Source organism: Lates calcarifer, linkage group LG6 (assembly GCF_001640805.2).
Source record: "Lates calcarifer isolate ASB-BC8 linkage group LG6, TLL_Latcal_v3, whole genome shotgun sequence".
NCBI classification, from domain to species: Eukaryota; Metazoa; Chordata; class Actinopteri; family Centropomidae; genus Lates; species Lates calcarifer.
Window position 1 is genome coordinate 20626411 of NC_066838.1, and position 21904 is coordinate 20648314.

Genomic DNA, 21904 nt, shown 5'->3' on the forward strand with positions numbered 1-21904 from the left:
GCTAAGCTAACTGTTGAGAGTGGTAACAAACCTCTCATCTGACTCTCAGCAAGAAAGCAAAAAAGCGTATTTCCAAAACTGCCAAAATCTTCCTTTAAAAGGAGTAGTTTGGACTTGTTAGCTTCAGGGATATACAGATTTGTGATTAGTCTGAGAATACACACCTGTGAGGGCAATGTCAAAAATGCACCCACATTAGTTACAGGAACAATGACTTTAATGAAATTTCAGCACATATCAATAGATGGCGTCCTATGTACAACATCATCATCAGAATGATTAGACACAAATAAGGCATTTCAAGTATTGAAAACAATGTACTGGTATCACATTTGGTAAATCAATCAGTTTCAGGGTAGCTGACACGTTACCAGGTTTGACTGGTTAAGTCATTGAAGAGGTGATCAAAGGCATACTAGTACCATACAAACAATTGGTAAAATGTACAGTATCAAGACACACAAGCAGTAATTGTAAAACATCTCCCTCAAAATGCATCTGTTTCATCTTCACATCACACCCTTGAACTCATCCAAACTTTGGCTGTGTTGGGTTTTGTGGGTAGGAAGAGGAAGGATCAAGACTGCATTCAGGGACTCAAATGATTGATATTAACCACCACCAAAAATAAAGTCCGTGTACACAGGAAATGACAAACAATTTATGTACAATATTTTTTCCTCTTAGAATATTAAAAAGAGAAAATAAAATCCTGAGGGCTGTCAACTACTGTTCTCGCTCATCCCGTGTCCTTTGATGTATTCCTCTTCTGTTTGGTGCTGCCTGGTAGACATCTGTCTCACTGATGTCTGAGGAGGGACATCAGATGCTATCCAGATATTAATCCAAATGCAGACATTCACATCCCATCTCAAAGAAATGATGAAAATATATTCATTACAAGGTTATGATGAAGTTCCCCGCAGGCAGCTTGGAGCATCAGTATTTTCAGTAGCCTTGAGCAGGATGTGCTTTATGTATTCTACATCTTTTTACACTTTAATCTGAGAAGTGTTCACATTTCTTAAAGCAACAATAGGTTAATTGTCTTTGTGGTAATTGGTCCTTTGTCAGTGCTGAAACGAGAAGGAAAGACATATTCAGAGGGATGTAAATATCACAGAAATGAATAGAAATCATGTGTTTTGCCCTTTACAAAGTTTAGCGATTAAGACAGTTGAGAGAAATTAATTAGTATACCAGTGTCCCAGCATAAAGGAAGAGGCTGACCTGCAAATTAACCCTTGCACCAGAGGCATTCCCTTGCATCCTTTCTGCAATGTGTTAATATGTTGATGTTGTGTATGGCTGCGTGTTCTGGCAAGGAAAAAAGGAGGAGGAAACTGAGGGGTTAGAAACATGCTGTTGACAAGTCAATTTGCAGTGAAATTCAATCCCAATAACTATGCTGTTTTGTTGATGCCACAGTGAGAGTCGCAGCACTGTGCATTTCTACCCCACTGTTCTGCTATAATGTCTCGCTTCCCACGGTCAAGAGAGGTTATCTTACCCTTGTGGTTTTGATCTTGTTGCCGGCGTAGCACATCCAGCCTGAGTTGTCAGGGAGCGTCTTGCATTCCTCCCCCTCCAGGCAAGGCTCCATCTCACACCACCACTTCCCAATTACTATGGATGCTACAGGCAACAAAGACAAGAGAAATGGTGATGCAGGTACACCCTAACAGAGTGCAAAGCCAGATAGCACAGCCCGGCATTTTACAGATAGATGGCCATTTAGGTGGAGGTGTCTACTCCTAATTATCAAATGTGTCATGTTAAAAGTGGCAGTAAGTAACTTGGCTGTATGTGTCACATGTATATTGAGTGAATGGATCGGTAGGTGTGACTGTGACTTGACTTTAATGCACGCCACATTTCTGCTGTCGGGAGAGAAAATTGCCTTAAATACAGGGTAAGTAGACAGTAAATGGTTTGTAATGTGTGACAGAGGAAAAGAATCTGTCAGAGCTGACATTGTGAGACCTCAAATTCCCCCAGTCTGCTCAGAGATTGCAGTAATATTTATAAAAGGATTTAAGATAAAAGCTGCAGGTGAGAGGTTTTCCTAAAGTCAATGTGTGTTTTAGTTGTGTCAGACCCAAGCACCAAATCCATTTCTTACAAAGGACTGAGCCTGCATCACAGATGTTTGTCAAAGAACATATAAATGATATGAAATATCTACAAGGCACCTATGTAATCAGTCGCCATTACCCTCTGCATCTGTTTGCTTTATGTTATTATTTATTTCTTGACTCTTCCCTGAGGTGTGCTACATTCAGCGGTGGTGTTTGGCTGTCTGCAGTTGGAGTAAAGCTTACCCCTGCAGATACCTTCCGCTGTCTGTCAGCAACAGAATTTGGATGTGACATTATCCCAGGTAATGTTAATCTTATCTGGGACAAGGCACTGCATGGGTGACTTAGACTTTTATTTCAACAAATCTCTGTATCTTTACAAAACGTAACAGTTCTGTCTGACAGGATTTTATATATCGTATAATACAGTACATGTTTGGTTCAAATAAATATAAAAATGGAAGTCATACTTTTCCTGCAAGGCAAGCACATTCAAAACAAATATTTTTTCCTCATGTGAACTTAGGACAGCATTGTAGTAAAACCTGATATTTTATTTTTCTACATCTGTTTTATTACTTACCATCAACACATGAGGGTCTGTTTCTTGTGGTTCCAGCCACCTTCCCTGGCAGACAAGAACACTTGACCGTCTGTGACCGCTCCTCAATACGATTCTTATTACAGCATCTGTGAGCAGCAATTACTTCACATGTGCCCCCCTCTGATAAGGAGAAAAGACAACAGACAACAAACTACATTAAGTCAGCATCTCAGCCGTGATCAGACACAGCAACATTTTGCTTTCTGAACACCTCATTTTATCGACATTTGTGGATTAACATAGACTGTTATCACTCATGGAAGCGAAGTAATCACATTCACTCAGGTTGTATTTAACGCTACTTTACCTTTCTACCCCACTATTTCAGAAGTTAGCAATTAGTTGATTAAAAATCAATCAACAGCTATTTATGCATAAATATCAAATACAGATAATAAAGATTTTTTTTATACATTAAGCAACTAACTGACTGTCTGGTTGGTTCCCCTTGTCAAGTTTCAGACTTCAGACTTCTAAGAGTTGTTAGCACCCTCTCAGCTTCTCACATTATTTAATTTAAATTGCGTTTCAAATGATCTAATAAGTCACAAAAAGATAAAAGATTAGAGAAACATCCAAATGAAAACCAACTGGTGTAGCAGAGCTTTCCCATTAATCATCTCACAATGCCTCACATTTATCTTGTGACCATTTGGAGAGACCACTAAACTACCAAACTGTACACAAAATGAAAACTAGCTCCACCTTGACCACAGTAAAATACCATTTACACACTGTATTAACAATCTAATAATATCATATATATTAATAAGAGACATTTCATTGCACAGCCAGTTTACTGTGTAGTATGAGTAGATTTAACTGATAACACTTCTGTATTTTACTTTAGTTGGGTCTTGAAAGGTTTTTGAGTATTTCTTACATTGTAGTGTGAAAACTTACCTTTACTTAAGTAAAAGATGTTATATCCATGTTTCTTCACATTTTTTTGAATAGTCTGAAAATGTATTTTAAGTTTAACATCAGGTATCTTGTGCTTAATCTACACATCTGCATATTCATCATTTATTCACAGGTTTACTTCATGCAGTAAAATAACTGTAAAATGTCACACTTGTTTGCTGTAAATAAGAATAATTATTCCTGTGCTTTACACTCTTTCACTCTGTGGATGATGCCCCTGCAGCTTGTTGAATCTGAAATGATGATGAAGAGATGTGTGAGAGGGGGCAGAAAAAAGACACCTATTAACAGGAGGAGAGGCCTGCTTCAGGGTCATCATGAATATGAACACTGGCTCCACCATGCAATTATCACCAAACTACTGGCTGTACCCCGAAGGATGAGAGGACTGGACCGAGCGGACACGACCCACCTCAACCACTGGCCTCTCCCACCCGCTGTGCTCAGACTCTCCACATATGAGGGCTGTGCAGCAAAGGACCATCTGACAATTACACCCGTCAGCATGACACAAGATCAAGGAGGTTGTAGAGAGAAAGAGCGGAGAGAGGGGGGAAAAGTATCTGGTATATTGCCAGCAAAGTGATTTGAAGTAATGTTTGACAATGAGCTGTGGATTTGTGAAATGTGTCATGGCTACATTTGCATATATTGCTTTAACTACATTTGAATATTTTGGTTTGTGAGAACCTCCTGATGCAGAGCAGTTTCTTAGAAGCAAAAATGCAGCCGTGCACACTATCTTAAGAAAAAACCTGCTGTGGCTACAGCAGTAAACAACATCGGTTCACTGCTATTCAATAAATTGTAATTCAAACAATCTGAAAGCTAAGTGCTGACAGTTAACTAGCCCTTATTTAACATCCTCTAATTAGCAATTATAAGCAATATGTAAACAACTAATAACACACAATAACATAGTTGAAAGCAGATACAAAGACGTTTATGATCCCTCATTCATATCTCCTTCTCTGAATCATCCATATGTGGTATACAAACAGACGATGAACTTCTTTAAAACATAATGTAACAATAATTGTCATAGATAAAAATATGAAACACGCTTTTCACTTGTGCCAACTGTCAAATATTTGCTGGTTGCAGCTTGTTCAATGTGGGGATTTGCTGCTTTTCTGTGTTTTATATCATTTAAAATTAAATATCTTTGGGTTTTGAACTCGGTCAGAAAAAAATGACATCAGAAGACATCAGATGCTTTCAGAAGTTGAGAAAGGTATTTTTCAATATTCTTGGGCAGACTGGTGGAAAAAAGAAAGTTTTCTTCTATCTAAAACTGGCCTTTGTACATGTATATAAATAGTTATCAAATGCTTTATAAAACACTGTTAGAATTGACTAATGCATGTAATTATTCTTTAATCATATACAATTGCAGCCATGTCAGAGCTGTATTATCAATTACTTATTAACTGTTAATCATTTGTTGAAAAACAATGCCCATAATTTCCTGTAGCCTAAGGTTATGTACAGTACTCAACAGGGATAGCTTGTTTTATTCAACCAACAGTCAAAAACCCAAGGATATTCAGTTTATTATAACATATCACAAAGAAAAGAATCAAAACCTCAGATTAGAGAGACTGGAACCAATGAAATGCTTTTCATTACTACTTTAAAAATTTCTAATTTGATAAATAGGTTTTCACAATAGTTGTTGATGAATTCCGTTTACCAACTAATCTACTAATTGCTGCAGCTCTAAAACAACAAAAAGCAAATAACCACTTAAAAACACCCATACATTCCTGTACAACTACATTATAGTTAATAACAAACCATTTTGTTCAATGTTTAATATTTCCTATAAGTGCTAAACTGTGGGCCAAAATAAAGTGTTTGAATTGCAAATCTCAACAGGTCATTTGGGATTACAACAGCAAGGACACAGCAATTTTCAGACTTGTCAAAAACTGGTTTGCCATTGTATATACAGCTGAATTACGTAGAAAACTGTATGTTTTCAACCCAAAGCCAAACTAAGCCATAAAGTAGCTTAAATTCAGAATGAAGAGTGAAAGTTATGCGTCAGTCTCTGGATGTAATTGAGCCATCATGTGAGCTCCTGTGGGGATTAACTAACACAGCCCCACTTGACCTGCTGGATAGAAGTGGATCACTTGGCTTGTCTCACACTTGATTCTGTAATTTCAACTGCAATGGATTAAAAGTGATCATCATCTTCTCTTACATGCACAAAACCTTCAAGAGAGGTCAAAATTAGATAGTGATAAAGTTGATTGTGCTTCATTCAGGATTCAGTGTTTCCTCAGAGTGGATATACAGTGTATATACAGTGCTATGCTGTAAATCTGCTTGTGCTGAGGGTAATAGAGAACGAGTGTCAACTTCAAAAGAAGGTGTTGATTGGATGAGGAGGTTTTAAAAAAACAAAATGAATTAATTAACAAAATAAATTCCAATAAAGGGGTGAAGACAGAATCAAGAAAACCTTTCTTTTCCCTGCTTCTTGCCAAGTCTGCTGAGCTTCTTGGGGTTATCATGACTCCTGGCTCTGTATTTCAGAAAACATCAACAGCCTTTGGTTTAACTGAAAAATATCCAGATCTTGTAGCCGGTCTGGGAGAATGGTGCCTGCTGTCTGATGCACTCAACAAAAGGGCATGTCTGCACAACGTTAATCGTGATGTACCAGTGGAAGCAGTGGGGCATCATTTGAAAACAACAGCCCACAGGGGTTTGTTCTTCTTAATGCATCTCCTTAATTGCATAAGACAGCCCCAGATTTCCTCTTTGATCTATTAAAAACACACTACTCAACAGAATTAACTTGCACTGCTTGTTGCTAGCAAACAGAGCAAAGAATCGGTATACTCTATATTTGGAAATCATCACCTCCAAAGAATACATTAAAATCGAATAAAAATGCAAATCAGTGTGGTATTTCCAGCTGGCAGGTGTACTGGGTACCTTTAAACAAAAGCTATGCAACACTGATGAGCACTCTTCAAGTTCACCCATGGTTTCAGCCTGCGACTACAACACGCTGCATGCTCCAAGACCCCATCTTTGCATTCTAAATATTTCAGAGGGAGACAGAGAATAACATGGCTGGAGATGCACGCTCTCATCAGGTGAGGGCTGGAGCCAAGCAAGGGTATAATTGTTTTCTGTATTTCCATTTTCCCCCATTATCAGCAACTATGAACAAAGTCAGCCTCCCAAGAAACAAACGGCTTCAGGGTATGAGCGTATGTGTGTGCGTGTGCGCGCGCTCGTGTTGTCTCTCCAGCAACGTTTTGACTGACAGGGAACAAGGGTCACAAAGAAATTGTCATTCGTCAGGTCAGAGGTCACACAGAAGCGGGGGGGTCTCAACTGGAATTGCCCTGTTTTTGTTGCCTTGCTTTGTTTTCCTGCCTCTTCATTACTCTGAGCCTGGAAACAGAGGTGACCACCTACAACCTGCCCCCAACATGGCACAGCTCAATTTTTAGGTCTGAAAGAGCTGAAGAAGCCATAACTCTGTGCTATATGAGATGGTGGTAGTGTCGTGTTTTCAAGGATGATTCATTCCTGGTGTTGTATGGTTTCTTATGTTGATTTATTTCCTGCACTGAGATTTCTTTTGTTGGCTCGTTTTGGCTTTGAGATGAAAAAAAAAAAAAACATCCCTGAGAACAATGAACATCTGCTGTGTTTAGTGTTATGGTCCATGGTGCAAATTTCTCTGGTCTCATTCTCGCCTGAAATTGTCTTTGGCCTTGACTAATTCGAGTTACGGATGCCATGTCCCATTTTTATGAATTATTAAGAATTTGACATCAGCACCACTTTAATATTCAAACAACTTAAGCATTCTAAGTGTAGAGAGGCTGCAAATTAAATGTTAATTTAAGAAATACTTATAAGAGAACATAAATAATTGTTTCTGGATGAACACATTTACATTGTGGTGGAGTGACTTAGTACATTTACTGTAGTTGAAGGGGTACTGCAGCAATTTAGTTTTGCAAGAAAAAGTTGGGGTCACAAGATACTAGTAAACAAAGAATGGTCAAATTCTGTGCAGCTGACATATCATGACTTCAGTAGTACATAGTAGCGGTCAGACACCACAAAACCCTGGACCCTACATTCCCCATAATGCCATCTGTTAGCATACATTCACTGTATATAGCTGTTCTCACAGACTAAGCAGTACTCCTCCTGACAGGTAAGCTGAACTTAATTAGTAAAATCAATGGGGACTTGTAATTGACTTGAGTCTTTACTTTTTATGCAATTTTATTTTATTCTTATATTTCTGCTATGCTATATTTCAAAGAAGAATATCATACTTTATATTTAAACAGCCACACTTACTTTACAAACTAACATTTTACACCCAAAACACAATAACCTTTTAAGTTATGATGCATTTGTTCCCTGTAAAAGTCTCTCATTGAGTTATTTGAGTCCTAACCCCTTTATTTTGCTGTCAGTGCAAATCTGTTTGCTTCAAGTATTTTCTAAAATCGAGTTTCATCTTTCATAATTGTAGTGCAGCAACATGTGCTGTACTTTCGCAGTTAGTTCTTTAGACAGGTTCATTTGAATTAAAAAGACGGTGTGAAATACTGAAATCTTACTGCATGGACTGATTCATTTGCTTGTTTTATGGAAATAATGGTTTTTAGGACCCAGTTATGGCCAGAGTAACATTATGAAATGGTTCATTCCACAGTACTTTTACTGTAGAATGGGTCATTGTTTTTTACATTGTTGTCTTATTACATTTAGAGCACTGCTTTTTTGCATCTAGAGCAACATTTTTACATCTGCAATTCCACAACAACTGCGCACACTCTGCTGATGGGGATCATGTGATACGATTGAAGATTTGAATTGTAAATGCAGAGTTAACTTAAGATTACTTAATGGTACAAAACAAATACAACAATTAAATCTTGTGGTGAGACTGTTTCATCAACTACAGTTTCTAAGATCAAAAATGCCTCATTATACACACTATATAGTTAGTCTGAGGTTAATTGGAGACGCTAAATTGCCTGTGTAAACACGAGTGTGAATGATTATTTGTCTCTATATCAGCCCTGTGATAGACTAGTGATCTGTCCAGCAGCTACAGACAAGTTGTCGGACATGTGTCTCACTGTATCAATTGTGGAGCTTAACCAATGTCAGAATAACAAACTGACATCAAATGATTGACTGGTGTCTGTTATACAGTAACATGTGTTGTATGCCTACTTGTGGCCAAATTTTGTTAATTAATTTTTTTAAAATATAATTATTGATGCCAAACTATAACTGTCACATGAAAAAATAAGGGGGAAAAATTTTCTTTTTTTTTTTTTCCCCACCTGTTACAAAGTGACTAACATCTTCTTTTATGTCTGCATATCAAGATGTAACAGTGTGTTGACAGATATTGTAATAACTCAACAGTGAGAAGAAAAATGACTTCTGTGAAACCTAAGAAACCCTCTGGCACTCTACACAACTTCTCACAGAGGGATCTGCATCGTTGAAGTTTACCACACAGAAATTTGTCAGAGCACTTAACTGTAATACTATTATGCACACAAATGACAACACCTGGCATCAGCAGTGTCTCAGCTGCTGGAAGGAGAGCCAGTGCCGTAGAGTCGACGGTCTCCAGCACAATGAGTCACACTGGAAGCCAACAACACTGCATCGAAATCCGATGAGTTATGGACAGCAAGCCTGGATGAAGGCAAATGCTGTCAAATCATGCATGACATGAACGTGCAGCGCCAACTCTGAATTTCTGTGGATCTGTGGCTCTGCCTGCCTAATGAATGTGAGCAGAGTTCATGTGGGACCAGTAAATGGATCTTCAAACGTGATGAAACAGCCATTGCGCAGAGGAAAATGGTCAGTCTATCTCAATAGAAATGTCACTACGCAATAAGTATGCAATGACTCGCTGTCTACTGTAATGAGCCCAGACTCTGTGGTTGTCTCTGGAGACGCTGATAGCGAGTACCAGCATACCGTCTGAATGGCAATACTCCTCTGCCATCTGTTCCAGGCGTTCAACACAGTGTGGACATGAAAAAAATACTACTTGTGCAATTTATAGAGGTTCGCTGAACACTGTATATCATTTGGGTAAAGCCTAATAATCTAAGTGAAATATGTGGATTTAATGAATACAGCATATTACTAAAAGGATGGGACTGAAAGTAGTCATGGTTACACTCCATATACAAACCAAACTGGAAAGCCTAAGGGACTCAATTTAGCAGGTAACCTGTTTCTCTCCTGGGGTTTGGATTCCAATGATTGGCAGCCAGTGGCATTGTGTGTGTACCCTGCACTGAGTGGGCACACTCGCACACACATTTAAGTGCCATGTGATGATATATCTTGATAACTGTGTGACATCTGAATAACTCCAAAGTCCATGTCACATGGAAGCCCCTGCAAACAAACAGTCTGTATCTGTGGTTAATTATTTTGTAGCTTAAAAGTCATTTACAAGAGACAGCAGGCCCTGATCTCCAAAACCACAGTGGTCCATGTTTTAGAACAGCATGCCTGTCACCTTTTAATGCGAAATTCATCCAAGGTGACCCATAATAGGCTCCTCTTTCTCTCTGTGCATGCTCTCTACAGACTTCCAAGCCAGCAGGCTAGCAGCAGTTCTGTTGCTGACAGGAAATAGGAGCGCCAGATTAGAGAATGTCAAATTAATGCAGATGGAAGACAGTGAGAGGCACAAAACATGCGACTGCATGGTGTCAAATTGAGTGACTATTTTTTTTCCTCCTGCCTTCAGTGAAAACATCTGAAGTCCCTGTAGGACTGTTGTTATTCGAGACATAAATGCTGAGGTGAAAGTGAGTGATATATTGCTCAGTAAACTGCGAGACAAATTTGTTTGGAGGCTGGAGAAAATGCAGAGGACTGTGTGTTGGTGTAAATGATTAAAAACCGCCTGAGTAAACTTGAGAGTTTGAAATGTTTTGAGAATTAACTATGTTTGGGGGAAGCTACAGATATTAAAGGTGTCAACACGAGGACTTTTTTTTTTTCTTAACAAACTAGGTTTTTTTGAGGCATGTGTTAGTTTAAAATTTACACTTGTGTGTGTGTTTGTGGCAGGGAGAGTGCATGTGCTTGCCAGAGAGAGGAATCAAAACAATTTACAAGCAAAGAAAACTACCAATTGCTACTCTGAAAAAAGCACTGTCCATGACAAATAAAAGCACAGAAATTCATGAAATATGGCTGGCGGTTTTGACAGCGCGTCACACAAGGAGGCCATAAGATTGGTCCTGTGCACTGGGCCAAAGATGGGTGATACTTTATTGAAATGCAAAAAGACTACTCACAGAGCAGAGCTGGTGTTGTTTTAAGATGCATGAAAACTGCATGGAACAGAGGAAGCAGCAAGTAGTAGGGAATGGGTTTTTCATTTGCATGCGAGCCTCAAAGCTTGTTGTTGTCTGTTGTCACACACAACACAGGCTCAGGACACTGCAAGACTGGTCCTGATCAAGGGCATTAAATGCTATTCTGACGCTCAACGAATAGGACCTGTGCATGAAAAACGCCTGTGGTTATTTGATTTTATGGTGATGTGTAGCTTGTTCAGCATGACAGAGATGTGTTGTACAACAACAATCAAACAGCAGCTTTTATGTCCATTAAACACACATAAACAAAGGCACCCTATCTACATTATCCTCTCCTGACACACCTTCATTTCTGAGATTTTTGAAAAGGGGCAAACAGATTACCAATTTAAAGAAAATATGTCTTCTGTCAGTGCGATGTCATTCATTTTTAAATGTCAAGCTGCTCCTGTCCTTCTATCTAGCCCTTTTCTCAGACTGGCAAATGTCCAGAACTGGTATTTCATATTTTTAGATCGCCTGCTCTGATGAAAGCGTTACATTCAGTGAGAAGAAAAGGAAACAGAGATAGAGCTGAGTCGGAGAGCCTTTAGAGAACAGCTGCTCGCCTCTGATGTGACTGCTGGCCCTCTCACGGCCAGCCAGACACTGTGCCTGCAACATGTAAACTGTGTAATAATGCATAATACAAAGGCTAAATGACCTTCCTTGCTGCATGACATGTACTTTGAAGGATCGGTACCCATGATTATGCAAGACCTGCAAGCTGATGAAGGGAGAAATTGTAGGGGGGATGGTTTGTTACTTAGTCAGTATGACAATACAATGCACATTGTGTCACATGATCCTTTTAATCACATCTGTCTGCAATTAAGGAAGGTATAGAACATGTGTTGGTATATAGTGAAATATTTTCAGCACCTATACATAACTTTGTAGAAACGTTTTTTTCGTTGACTGCCTCATTAAATTTTGTCAAATGAGAGGATATAGTATCAGATCATAATAGAAACCCATAAAAAACAAATAACATGATCTGTATTTTACAGTAATTACATTTTTTTCCTGTCAGTCCTTCCATCATATTGTTCATTTTTGACAAAAATGATTTTTCTCACCCCCCCACCCCCCAATTTTCACACATGCTCACTCCAGTCTCCCCAGGAAAGGTAATTGGATCTGTAGTGTAAATATGCTAGAAGACTTATGGTGCACCAAGGAGATATTAGAGCAGGAAATAAAAAAGAGCCTGATAAACCCAATATTAATTACTTTGCTTATTTCTCATACTACCCTCCCCCTTGGAACCAATTAGTAAGTTGAGATGCTTCTTTTCAGTTTAATGAGGTCTAAGTAATGATAATAAATTTCATATTCTTGCCAAGCATTTAAAATAGGCTACCACAAAGGCAATGCCATACGAAATGATCTCTCAAGCATAATTCCCATTCTGCGAGAAGCATTTCTTTTCATTGAGAAAATCAAAAATTAGGAAATGAAGTCCCATTTTCACCGAGAGGATGAATTAATAGAAGTAGTTTTTCTTCTCGCTGATGCCGTTTGGGGACGACAGGGTTTTAGTCACATGAAATAACTCAGAATCTCTCAGACCCAGTTTTAACTAGATTTGAATAAAGGATGTGTCTAACAACTGGGTCATAAAATCTCAAATCACATCTAAATTCCCTCGCAAATGGCCAGCAGTGAAGTGACAAAAACCCTGTTCATCGTCTAAAGAGCAGAGAGAGCCTGGGGGCTGCCACACCTTGAAAATCCTCCACAAAGAAAGGGGGAAAAAGACAGAAAAGGAGAAAATAGCCTGTGACAAACTTCTACTTCCATATAATGTGGGCTAACAGGAAAACTTGGCATCAGGGCAGCCTTTTACCTTGGCAGGGAGCATATTTTCTGGAACAATTCTCAGTACACATAAGACAAGAAGGTCTGAACACCCTGATATAATATTTACAAACAGTGGGGACACAGGCTATGATTAATTTACCAGTAGATTTTGTTTCATGGGGAAAATGTTGAATTAAAGAGGAACAGTGTTCACACATGAGCCCACACAGACTTGTGCAACCACTGACAATCAGCCATTGCTGTGAAGTATGGTGATGGTGTGATTCTTTCCATTGTGAGGGCTTATTTTGATTCTCTGGCCTGGGAACAAAAGAGGTTGGTCTGTTTTTTTCATGTTATTAATAAAGAGAGTTCTGAAGTGCTGTCATTGTGTCATTAATTACTAAGGTCTGATACCCTGGTACTCAGTGTGTTTAAGGGTTTGATTCCAACTAGGGCAAGCCAAAACCATTAATACACACAATCCACCATAAATCCATTATGGTGATGTAAAGTGCTTCAGATTAGTGCTTATTTTCCTGGTACTGTGAGCCAGAGAGGTGGTCAGAGGTGGCCAGTCAGATTCCAGGAGGGGTATATGCCACCCCTGGTGTCCCCTCTACCAGAAGGTCATAGGTAGTTGACTTGTTAGTATCATGAATGTATTACTGAACATGCCAGCCAGGTACAGGCTCTGGGCCACTGGACCATAGCCTCTGTTTGAAGTGACTGTTAACATTTCTGTTTGGAAAGTCATTCAAATGACGACAAAAAGGCCTGAAACAACCACAAAGAGATGCACGGGTAATTCTTATGAATCTTAATACATTTTTGCTCATTTTACAAATGCACCTCCTCCTCCTTAAAACTGTGTCCCTGGTCTGGCACCCCCATTCAAAAGCCTCTAAATCCGCCACTGGTCTAATGCAAATGTGCAATTCACAGTAATGAAAGTTTAATACTAATTACACCTAACATCATCATTACACATCAATTAGTATGAAAAATTAATGTTATCCATAAACACTGTTAAGAGGCCACTAATTCATTTTTAGCTACAGATAAATGTTCAGCAGGCTCAATAACTTTCCAGAACATTATTCAATATGAGGAAAAACACTTTGATTTGATGATTTGCTGTTTGCACACAACCAAAGAATAGCATCTCTAATAGCTGAGCTGTGTCTTGGACTATTTCTGGATTAAAGAAAACTGAGCCCTTTTATCAGGGCTCGGGGTTTCAGAGTCAACTATCCCTCAGCTATGTCTGCTGTCACAACAACATATTTAGAAAACTGCCGCTAACTACTAACAAAACAAAGGTCTAAATATCTTGCTAATGACCTCAAGAGGGTGCACCGCTTCTTACACCCCACAAAGACAAAGTGGTTAGAAACGATAAGCTTATAATGCTATTCTAAGTGTCCTCCACTATAAATTTACTGTTACTGTTAATAAACAGTAAATTCCTCCTAAATACAATTACTAAGAGAGACACATCTGGTGTAGTTGTTCCAATTCACACCACCCTATGATCCAAATAATTACAGTCTTTTTATTATAATACAGTCAATGTACGGTTTACATTTACAAAATTCAGTTTCAACTGTAAACATTTAGTATCCTGGTGTCTTGCTCAACTAATATAATACTGCTTAGTGTTGATGCTTTTTATACTTCAGTACCTGGGAGTACATTTCATTAATTTTATTTTAACTAATAACATCCTATCAGCCTCAGCTGTACTTTGTGTTTAGTGCAATTCAGCAAATATTAGCATGCTAACTCACTAAAATGAGATAAACATACCTGCTAAACATCGAAGCACTGAGTACACCGAGTAGTACACTCACAGAGCTGCTTGGGTGGCTGTAAACTTGTTCTAATGTTTTTCTCTAAAAACCTGATAGGGTCTTTAGAGGCTCAAGGTATGTAAGACAGTTGTTTTTGCAGTGTTTTCTTGTTTTGCCTCATTTTGAGGCACTGATACTACAAATTAATGCAGACACAAGGATGAAGTTTCTTTGTGTGAGCTTACTGTCAAAGTAACATGACAGTGCAACGCGGATGTGAGAGACATGAATTGCGCACATTTTTGAAAGTGTTTGAAAGGGTCGATGACAGTCAATCTAAAAATGAAGACATGCCTGAAGCAACTGATGACGAAGAATATATTTTCTGTGCAAAATGATCAGTCAGTTATTTCAGAAACAGAATTGGAGCATGGGTTTGACAATGCAAGCTCAGAGGTCATGAGCTTGACAGCGGAATAGCAGACTGCTGCCAGCGGTGAGTACAACAGTGTTGCAATGACCACAGGACAGTGACTGATTTGTGATTACTATGCTGAGTAATTTTGTTTCTAGAGTCGCATAATAGAATATGTGCATAAACACAGAATATAATATGCTACATTGAAAGATTTTTGGCATCTATAAATGATGGGGTGGGGATATCATTATTATTACAGGTATGTTCTTAAAAGTATACGAGCGATGTTATTCCAATTGCTCAGTCTGCGTTACACAAGTACCAGCTAATGAGCCAACGAATGTAGGGTTAAAAAGAAATGTAGTTCTTCATTCTCCCCACTGTGCCAAAACCCGCCATGACACCACCAGTACGATATGTATTGAACCATGAACTTTGTGTCTTTAAACACCCTTTTTATTAATGCTTGGGGATTCTGGCTAAGACAAGAAGCAGCTGGCGTAGTCATGAGAGGGAGAAAGCCGGTTAATTAATTAAGCTGTGGGCCACAGAAATTCATTTTGCATATAAGCGTTGTGACCACAAACCATAGCCCCTGTACAGAATTGGCTGAAAGACTTCAATTAAACATGCTGTTTAAACAAATATCCACAAGCTTAGAGGAGCTCTGTCTTATGAATAATTCATAGCCTGAAAAAGGAAATAAATGGGAAATACTGAAATATGTAAAACCTATTTGTAGCTGTGAGCATACAGTAATAATTAGGGCACTGATTGTCCTGAGATTCATTTACTTAAGAATATATTTTTCTTTTGGGGCTAACCAAGGAAATGACACGAATAAGTGTATTCCTGGTATAATATATGATACAACAGCAGCTGAGCAAGCTTTGCCTCTTTTTACAACAGACCCATTAAAGCAAAAGAAATCCACTTTTAAGGCTATAGAAGTCGCTTCTGGTGTTTTACAGAGTGGCCAGTGGTCCTTCAACTTCACAGCAGCATGTGTAACAACATCAGGACAAAGTAGGTTTGCTGAGCTCCAGATGTGGGGAGGCCTTGGGCTGAGGCTGCACGCCACTTCCCATTGGCACTGCGGCAGAGCAGCAATGACACTAGTGAGAGCAATGGTTGAGAGGAGGTCTAGGGGAGGGGTAGAGGAAGATGTATGTCAAAATAATGTGCCTCCAGGATGCATTATATAAGGCTATTAAATTGTCAGTGTCTAAAACAGTGCATAGAGGATACAACCTTTGTTTGTGACAGCCGAAAATCCATTTTTCATGTTTGTTTCATTGTGAGCTTTACCAGCGAGTGGTTTCTTTTGTTGGAGTGCATGGGGGAAAAAAATGAAAGTCCTGATCCCCTACTCCTCACTAAACCTACTGAAAGGGAGACATGGGGGATTTAAATGGTATTTTCACTCTGGAAAGAAATTAAACTATAGGTGCATGCCATATATTAGAAGAAAACTGATATTAAAGTTGCTTGACATTGAAATTACATCCATGTTGAAAAGTTATATCTTTAAGAGGCACTGACAGGGCTGAGGAGGGAGGTTTACTCCAACTGCTACAGAGGACTATCATTGTAGGTAACATTGTGAAGGGAGAGGAAACAGCGGAATGGATATCACACAGGGTTAAGTATTTATGACTTAGTCCTGAATAAATTATAATATACAGTAGATACTTACAAGTGAGTTACTTCTGCTTGTATCACCATTTCTGCCTCTCTGCATATCTCATCTCATTATGCACATACACTCACAGCTACACAATTTAGAGTGACCACGAAACATTATCTGCATAGCATGGAGAATCAATGACCTTTTAGTTATGAACAGTTTGACCCTGCAAAGCTGACTGTTGGTGGGAGTGAGTTCAGGAGAGAACAAGGCCACCTCAGGCAGCAACTATCTACTCTTTGTCATACATCCTGCTAACACCTCCACATGATGCAGTGCATCACCAATGGCACTGTTTCCTCCGCTGTAAATAGAGTGCTACACATTCTACACACCTTTGTTCTTTCTGCTCTGAAGCATATATTTCAGTCTTTTCGAAATATCATGAGCTGAAATGTTGCTCCTGAAGAAGTGTAATTTGTCACACCTGCAAAAGCACATTTTCATATTTTCAGTCACTAGATTTGTTTTTTTAATTGATGCAAGTAGGAGTTTATTTTTTTGTTTAGCAAGTCAATGTTTCAGACAAGAAAAATTCTCCTTCTGCAGTTTCCTGTGGACACGTTCAGGGGTTGGGAAATGCATGACCCCAAAAGCAACATCTCTGTCCAGCACTTTACAGATGCACGACAAACACAATCTGTTCTCTTTTGTGCACCGTTCACGCTCTTTGCACCAAATAAATACAGCACCTTATGAATCATACCGCAGAGAACAACACTGCCTGTACCGGGAAAGCAGAGAACAGCCCTGAGCATATCTGAGAGAGTGGCAGGCAGCAATCTGTAAGTAGAGCTGTAGGGTGGAAAGCAGGCCGCATTGTCTGAATCACTGAGCATACACAAACGTCTACTCAAGGGTCATCCAGCTAATGGACTTCTGGACACACAGTTTTTGTAATAAGACTGCCAATATGTCGGTGCATGAGTGAAGCAGTTGCTTATATGCTGTCAAAAGAACTGATTACTGAGAACACATTTGGGGTGAGCAACTCAATGCTGCTGATAAATCTGTACTCTTCCCTTCTTGTATACCTTTTTAGACTACAGGAGTTTTCCTTTGCAACTAATAATTTATCAAGAATTTGCATGATCAAAAGATCAAAATTTAGCTGTTCCCAAAGTCACTACATGTGATTGACTTGTGGTTTCCTAAATAACATCTCCCCATAGATCTAAATTTCTATTGGCAAGGACACAACTGATCTCTCGCCCTCTGTAATCTCGATTTCCTCTGGTAATACCAGTCACCGTGAACTTGTGGCATTTCGCTGCCTTTAATGATTGGCCCAGTGGTCTGCAACCAATGGCCTTCTTGCCACCAATTCATGACCCGTCAACCCCAATCCTCCCACCAATCCAACAGGCACACAACACACAGCACAGAACAAATGTCCCAGTGTCAGAATCAATCCAGACAGGCATCCCATCCTCCTCTCATAAAACTGGCATCTCATTTATCCAGGAGTGAGGACTAGCCATACTATGGTAAATGGAATGACAGGGCATTTACACTTTTAGTAGCAGAGGGTCCTGAAGGATTCGTATTTTTCGCTTTGAACTTGTTTTCTCCAAAGAGGTACCTGAATGCACATTTGAAATATTAATTCCATTTCCCTTTTGTTGACATGAGAACACTCTTTAGAAGATATCCTATTTGTGAGTGTCCTTTTCTTTTTTTGTACGTCTTTTTCTCCCCCAATACACATGTGTAGACGTGAGTAATGAAATGAAGGTGTTGGAACAGCAAGTCTTCTGGCTCACAATATTGAGAGTATTGAAAAGACCCCTTGCTGATATGCTTGAGGTGCACCGGCGCATAGAGGAAATAACAGACACCAAGGACCTGCACGCTCATGCAGCTACTTCTCCCTTTGAAGTTCTGACAGCATTCGGCTTCCTCTCCTCTGTTGAATCCCGAGATCATAATTATTTACCATAACCACAGCTCACATCCGCCTGGTGAAAACAAAAAGTTCGACCGTAATGTTTCGGTCATATTCTATTCAGTGCAATTTTCACAGGGAGCACAATCGCACAGATCAAATTGAGGGGGAGCAGTGTAGCATGAATATCAACGGTAATAGCTCAAGACTGAAAGTGCAAAAGCATTCATTGTATATCTGTGTGATCTTCAGTACAGACAGCCGCTTGCTATCAAGGCCAAATCTTAATGAAAAACAGACACTGTATAATGTGCTTGCTAAATAATTGGTTGTTAGTCTAAGCTGGACTGCTTATATATTCATGAATATAATGACTTAATAAAATTAGGATGGAAATATGAGCCCAGAACAAAATAAAGTGTTCCTATTTTCTCCTTGCTTGTGACAGTCTAATTAAACACATAAGCAACCAAACCCAGTATGCAACAGTGGAGTGCACAAGGTGCAATGGCAGGAACTGAAAAGAAAAGACTTTTTTAGCTCAAAACTGATGCTTTTGAGAAAACTGTCATACCAAGAGCAGGAGAGAAGGCAACAAAGGACTCACCAATCATGTGAATGGTGGTTCGTTCAGGCCTCGTCCCATGATGCTGTTGGATGGTGTCGTAGAAAGTGGCCTGACACAGTTGAATGGCAGTCACACTGACCCAGAGGCACAGGCAGAGCAGCCAGGACATGACAGGACACATCTGCTAAGGACCAGCAAAGGTGGAGTCAACACAAAATACATCATGTTCTCAACCTATGACCTCCAGCCCAAACAAACACACACAAATACATAAATTTCAACATTCTGTAGAAGCACTTCAGTCTATAATTGGTCTTAACGCCCTGAGTGGAGTCTTTTAGTCATCGGAATTTATCATTAGCATGATTATATAAGTATGACTTCCTCACTGTTTCGTCTTCCTAGTTTGCCCTGTCTTGTCCCTGAGCCACAGCGCTGCAAATGTGGAGTGATCCCTGGGGAGTTTTTCCCATGCAGCAGAGATTTCCCCTGACAGGCTGACTCCCTTCAACTCCTGAGCTGTGCTCCTGCCTCAAAACCAAAATCAAACTTAAAGAAAGATAAGATTTCGCAAGCAGCTAGCTGCCGAGGCTTTTCTGTATCTGTCAGAATAATGTGACAGTGACATAGCAGTAATAGGAATCAAAAGCCTTGTAATGTTTCACCATGCTGTTTAGATAAGAGAGAAAAAAAAGAAAAAATAGAATAACAACGAGGAATGCTCCTGGTCATATGAGGTGGGTGTCTGCGGAGGAAATCTATGAAGGAGAAAATACAAAATGTTTCAACCCTGAAATTGTTTTACAACAGTTTTCTTCACAGCAGCAAAGTACTAACAAGCATTAGATCATTAATAATATTTTAAATGTATTAATTCATATCATATTCTATTTATAACACATATGAGATTTGTTTGGATTTGATATATTCAAGATATGATTTCAACATGATATTAAATAATTTACAACTGCATAAAAACTTTTATCTAACCTTAGGAAAGAAAAATGTGTATAGCACATAGATTGGTGCTATTAAGCTCCCCGCACAGATACAAAAGAAGTACATTCTCCAGATTCTATGCATGAAAAAATACTTGCTACTACTTCCATGTGTCTATTTGTGGCAATAAAATAATTCAGACTAGCTAAATAAAACATCTTGAAATTAAACTACAATTAAACACAAAACCATACCATGAAATGAAATAAAATAAAACTGTGCTTTGTTTACCTCAACAATATGCCATACTGTGCAGGTATTCTTTATCTGTGCAAATCTCACATTTTGTAGTTAAATTTATGATTTGACAGTTTAATGCAGAAAGCAGAGTCTCCTAACAATGAATAATTTTTGCTCAGAGGTGAAAGAAAGAAAAAAAAATCTTACCTGAGCAACCCAACAAGGAGTATATAAATATCTCAACAGAATGACATAAATCCATCCATAATGCTGCTCATGTTGATCCCATCCAATAACTCTGAATTTGGCTCGAGGAGGGAACTCCACTGACTCTGCCTCCCTGCTCCACACTTTGATAGCAACAGTCCAGTGATTCAGAAATGACCGTCAAGCCGGAGTCAGGAAATAGATTTACAGCTCTTTCAATTCCACCTTTGAAATATCACTGCTTCCCCTTGAGGAGCTGCTCCCACTGACACTGAATTCATTTGCCCCTTCGCATTTATAGGCACGTGCAGAGTGCTCCTTAATTAACTGTAGTGGAATCTCTTCTTTCACCGTCTGCATCCTTCCAGTGAGAGGCAGCCTCTGAGCAGCGGCTCTCGCTGAGTCCCCCCTTTAGCGAGCACTAAGAAACAAATGTTCCCGTACAGCCTGACTGAGTGTAAAGACTGTATCACATCTCTTAAAGCCAGACTGCCTCTGGATTAGATGGCATGGTGGCACTCCACCTGATCATATGCTTCTGACAAATGCAAATCAGGGAATCTGGCACCACTCACGCTGCTGTGACCATATGATTAACAATTATTTACATTTAGAATGGATTTCTTTTTCCCCTGAGGCAACATTTCCTTCAGTTCCTTTCCTTTTTTGTTGTCAATTTCTACTCTGCCCTACATTTAGAGCGCTAAGGACAAGCCTAATGTTTTCAAGTGATTAAAAGTTAATCCAAGAAACCTAACAAGAAAGTCCACGTCATATTACCAGATACATGAGAAGGGAAAGACGTAAACCCTCAGTGCTTAGCTTACCTTAGTGTTGTTACAGGGTGGTGGGTAAAAGAAGATTAGGAAAGAACATGTTTTCACATGCTGAGCAGAAAGGAAAATTGAAAGCAGATTGTGTTGAGAAATAATAATGTCCATTCAGCTAAAGGTAATCTTCACCTACAGTGGGGGAGTTCTTCAGTCTATGATGAAGACGTAATGGTGACCGAGGCAAAGAAGGGGAGGTGAGTGCTGTTATTCAGAGTAAATCAGCACCGATCTGTATGTGTAGGAAATAGCTCGATCCTCCCCACTCCCAGTCACCTTCGCTACATGGTGAGCTCTACTTTTGCATTGTGTCTGGATTTTTTATCACTGGCATGCAGAACATGCCCAAGGCCTGCAGCTCACACTGCCATCTCTACGGCATAAAGACTTCACATTTTATTTTGATGCTTGCTCAGGAAGACAGGGTGCATTCCCAGTTCAGGAAGGAGTGAAGAATACCCAGAGTGAGAAGAACAGCAAGAAACTGCTTGAGATGTAGGCACACTACAACACAGCATTAAT

The 21904-nt window shown here is 39.3% G+C and overlaps 1 protein-coding gene across 2 annotated transcripts; it reads right to left on the reverse strand.

The window, feature by feature from the left end:
* Positions 1 to 1007: 1007 nt before the first annotated feature.
* Positions 1008 to 21215, reverse strand: LOC108882133 (chemokine-like protein TAFA-1). Of its 2 annotated transcripts, none has more exons than XM_018674445.2 (6): positions 20553 to 21215; positions 19206 to 19347; positions 2662 to 2802; positions 1511 to 1635; positions 1231 to 1317; positions 1008 to 1076 (listed from the first exon to the last, which is right to left on the reverse strand). In XM_018674445.2, exons 2-5 carry the CDS (start codon positions 19345 to 19347, stop codon positions 1285 to 1287), a joined length of 441 nt encoding a protein of 146 aa, XP_018529961.1. In that variant the 5' UTR covers positions 20553 to 21215; the 3' UTR covers positions 1008 to 1076; positions 1231 to 1284. The 2 variants fall into 2 exon arrangements, with proteins under 2 accessions (XP_018529961.1, XP_018529962.1); XM_018674446.2 differs by having other exon boundaries at positions 19206 to 19350.
* Positions 21216 to 21904: the final 689 nt, after the last annotated feature.

Excerpts from the sequence above, each read along its gene's own strand:
- LOC108882133 (XM_018674445.2), bottom strand. The coding sequence starts at position 19,347 with ATGTGTCCTGTCATGTCCTGGCTGCTCTGCCTGTGCCTCTGGGTCAGT. Across the intron at positions 2,803-19,205 it reads AACCACCATTCACATGATTG|AGGGGGGCACATGTGAAGTA; the intron begins GTGAGTCCTTTG and ends TCTCCTTATCAG. Across the intron at positions 1,318-1,510 it reads ACAAGATCAAAACCACAAGG|AACACGCAGCCATACACAAC; the intron begins GTAAGATAACCT and ends TTTCCTTGCCAG.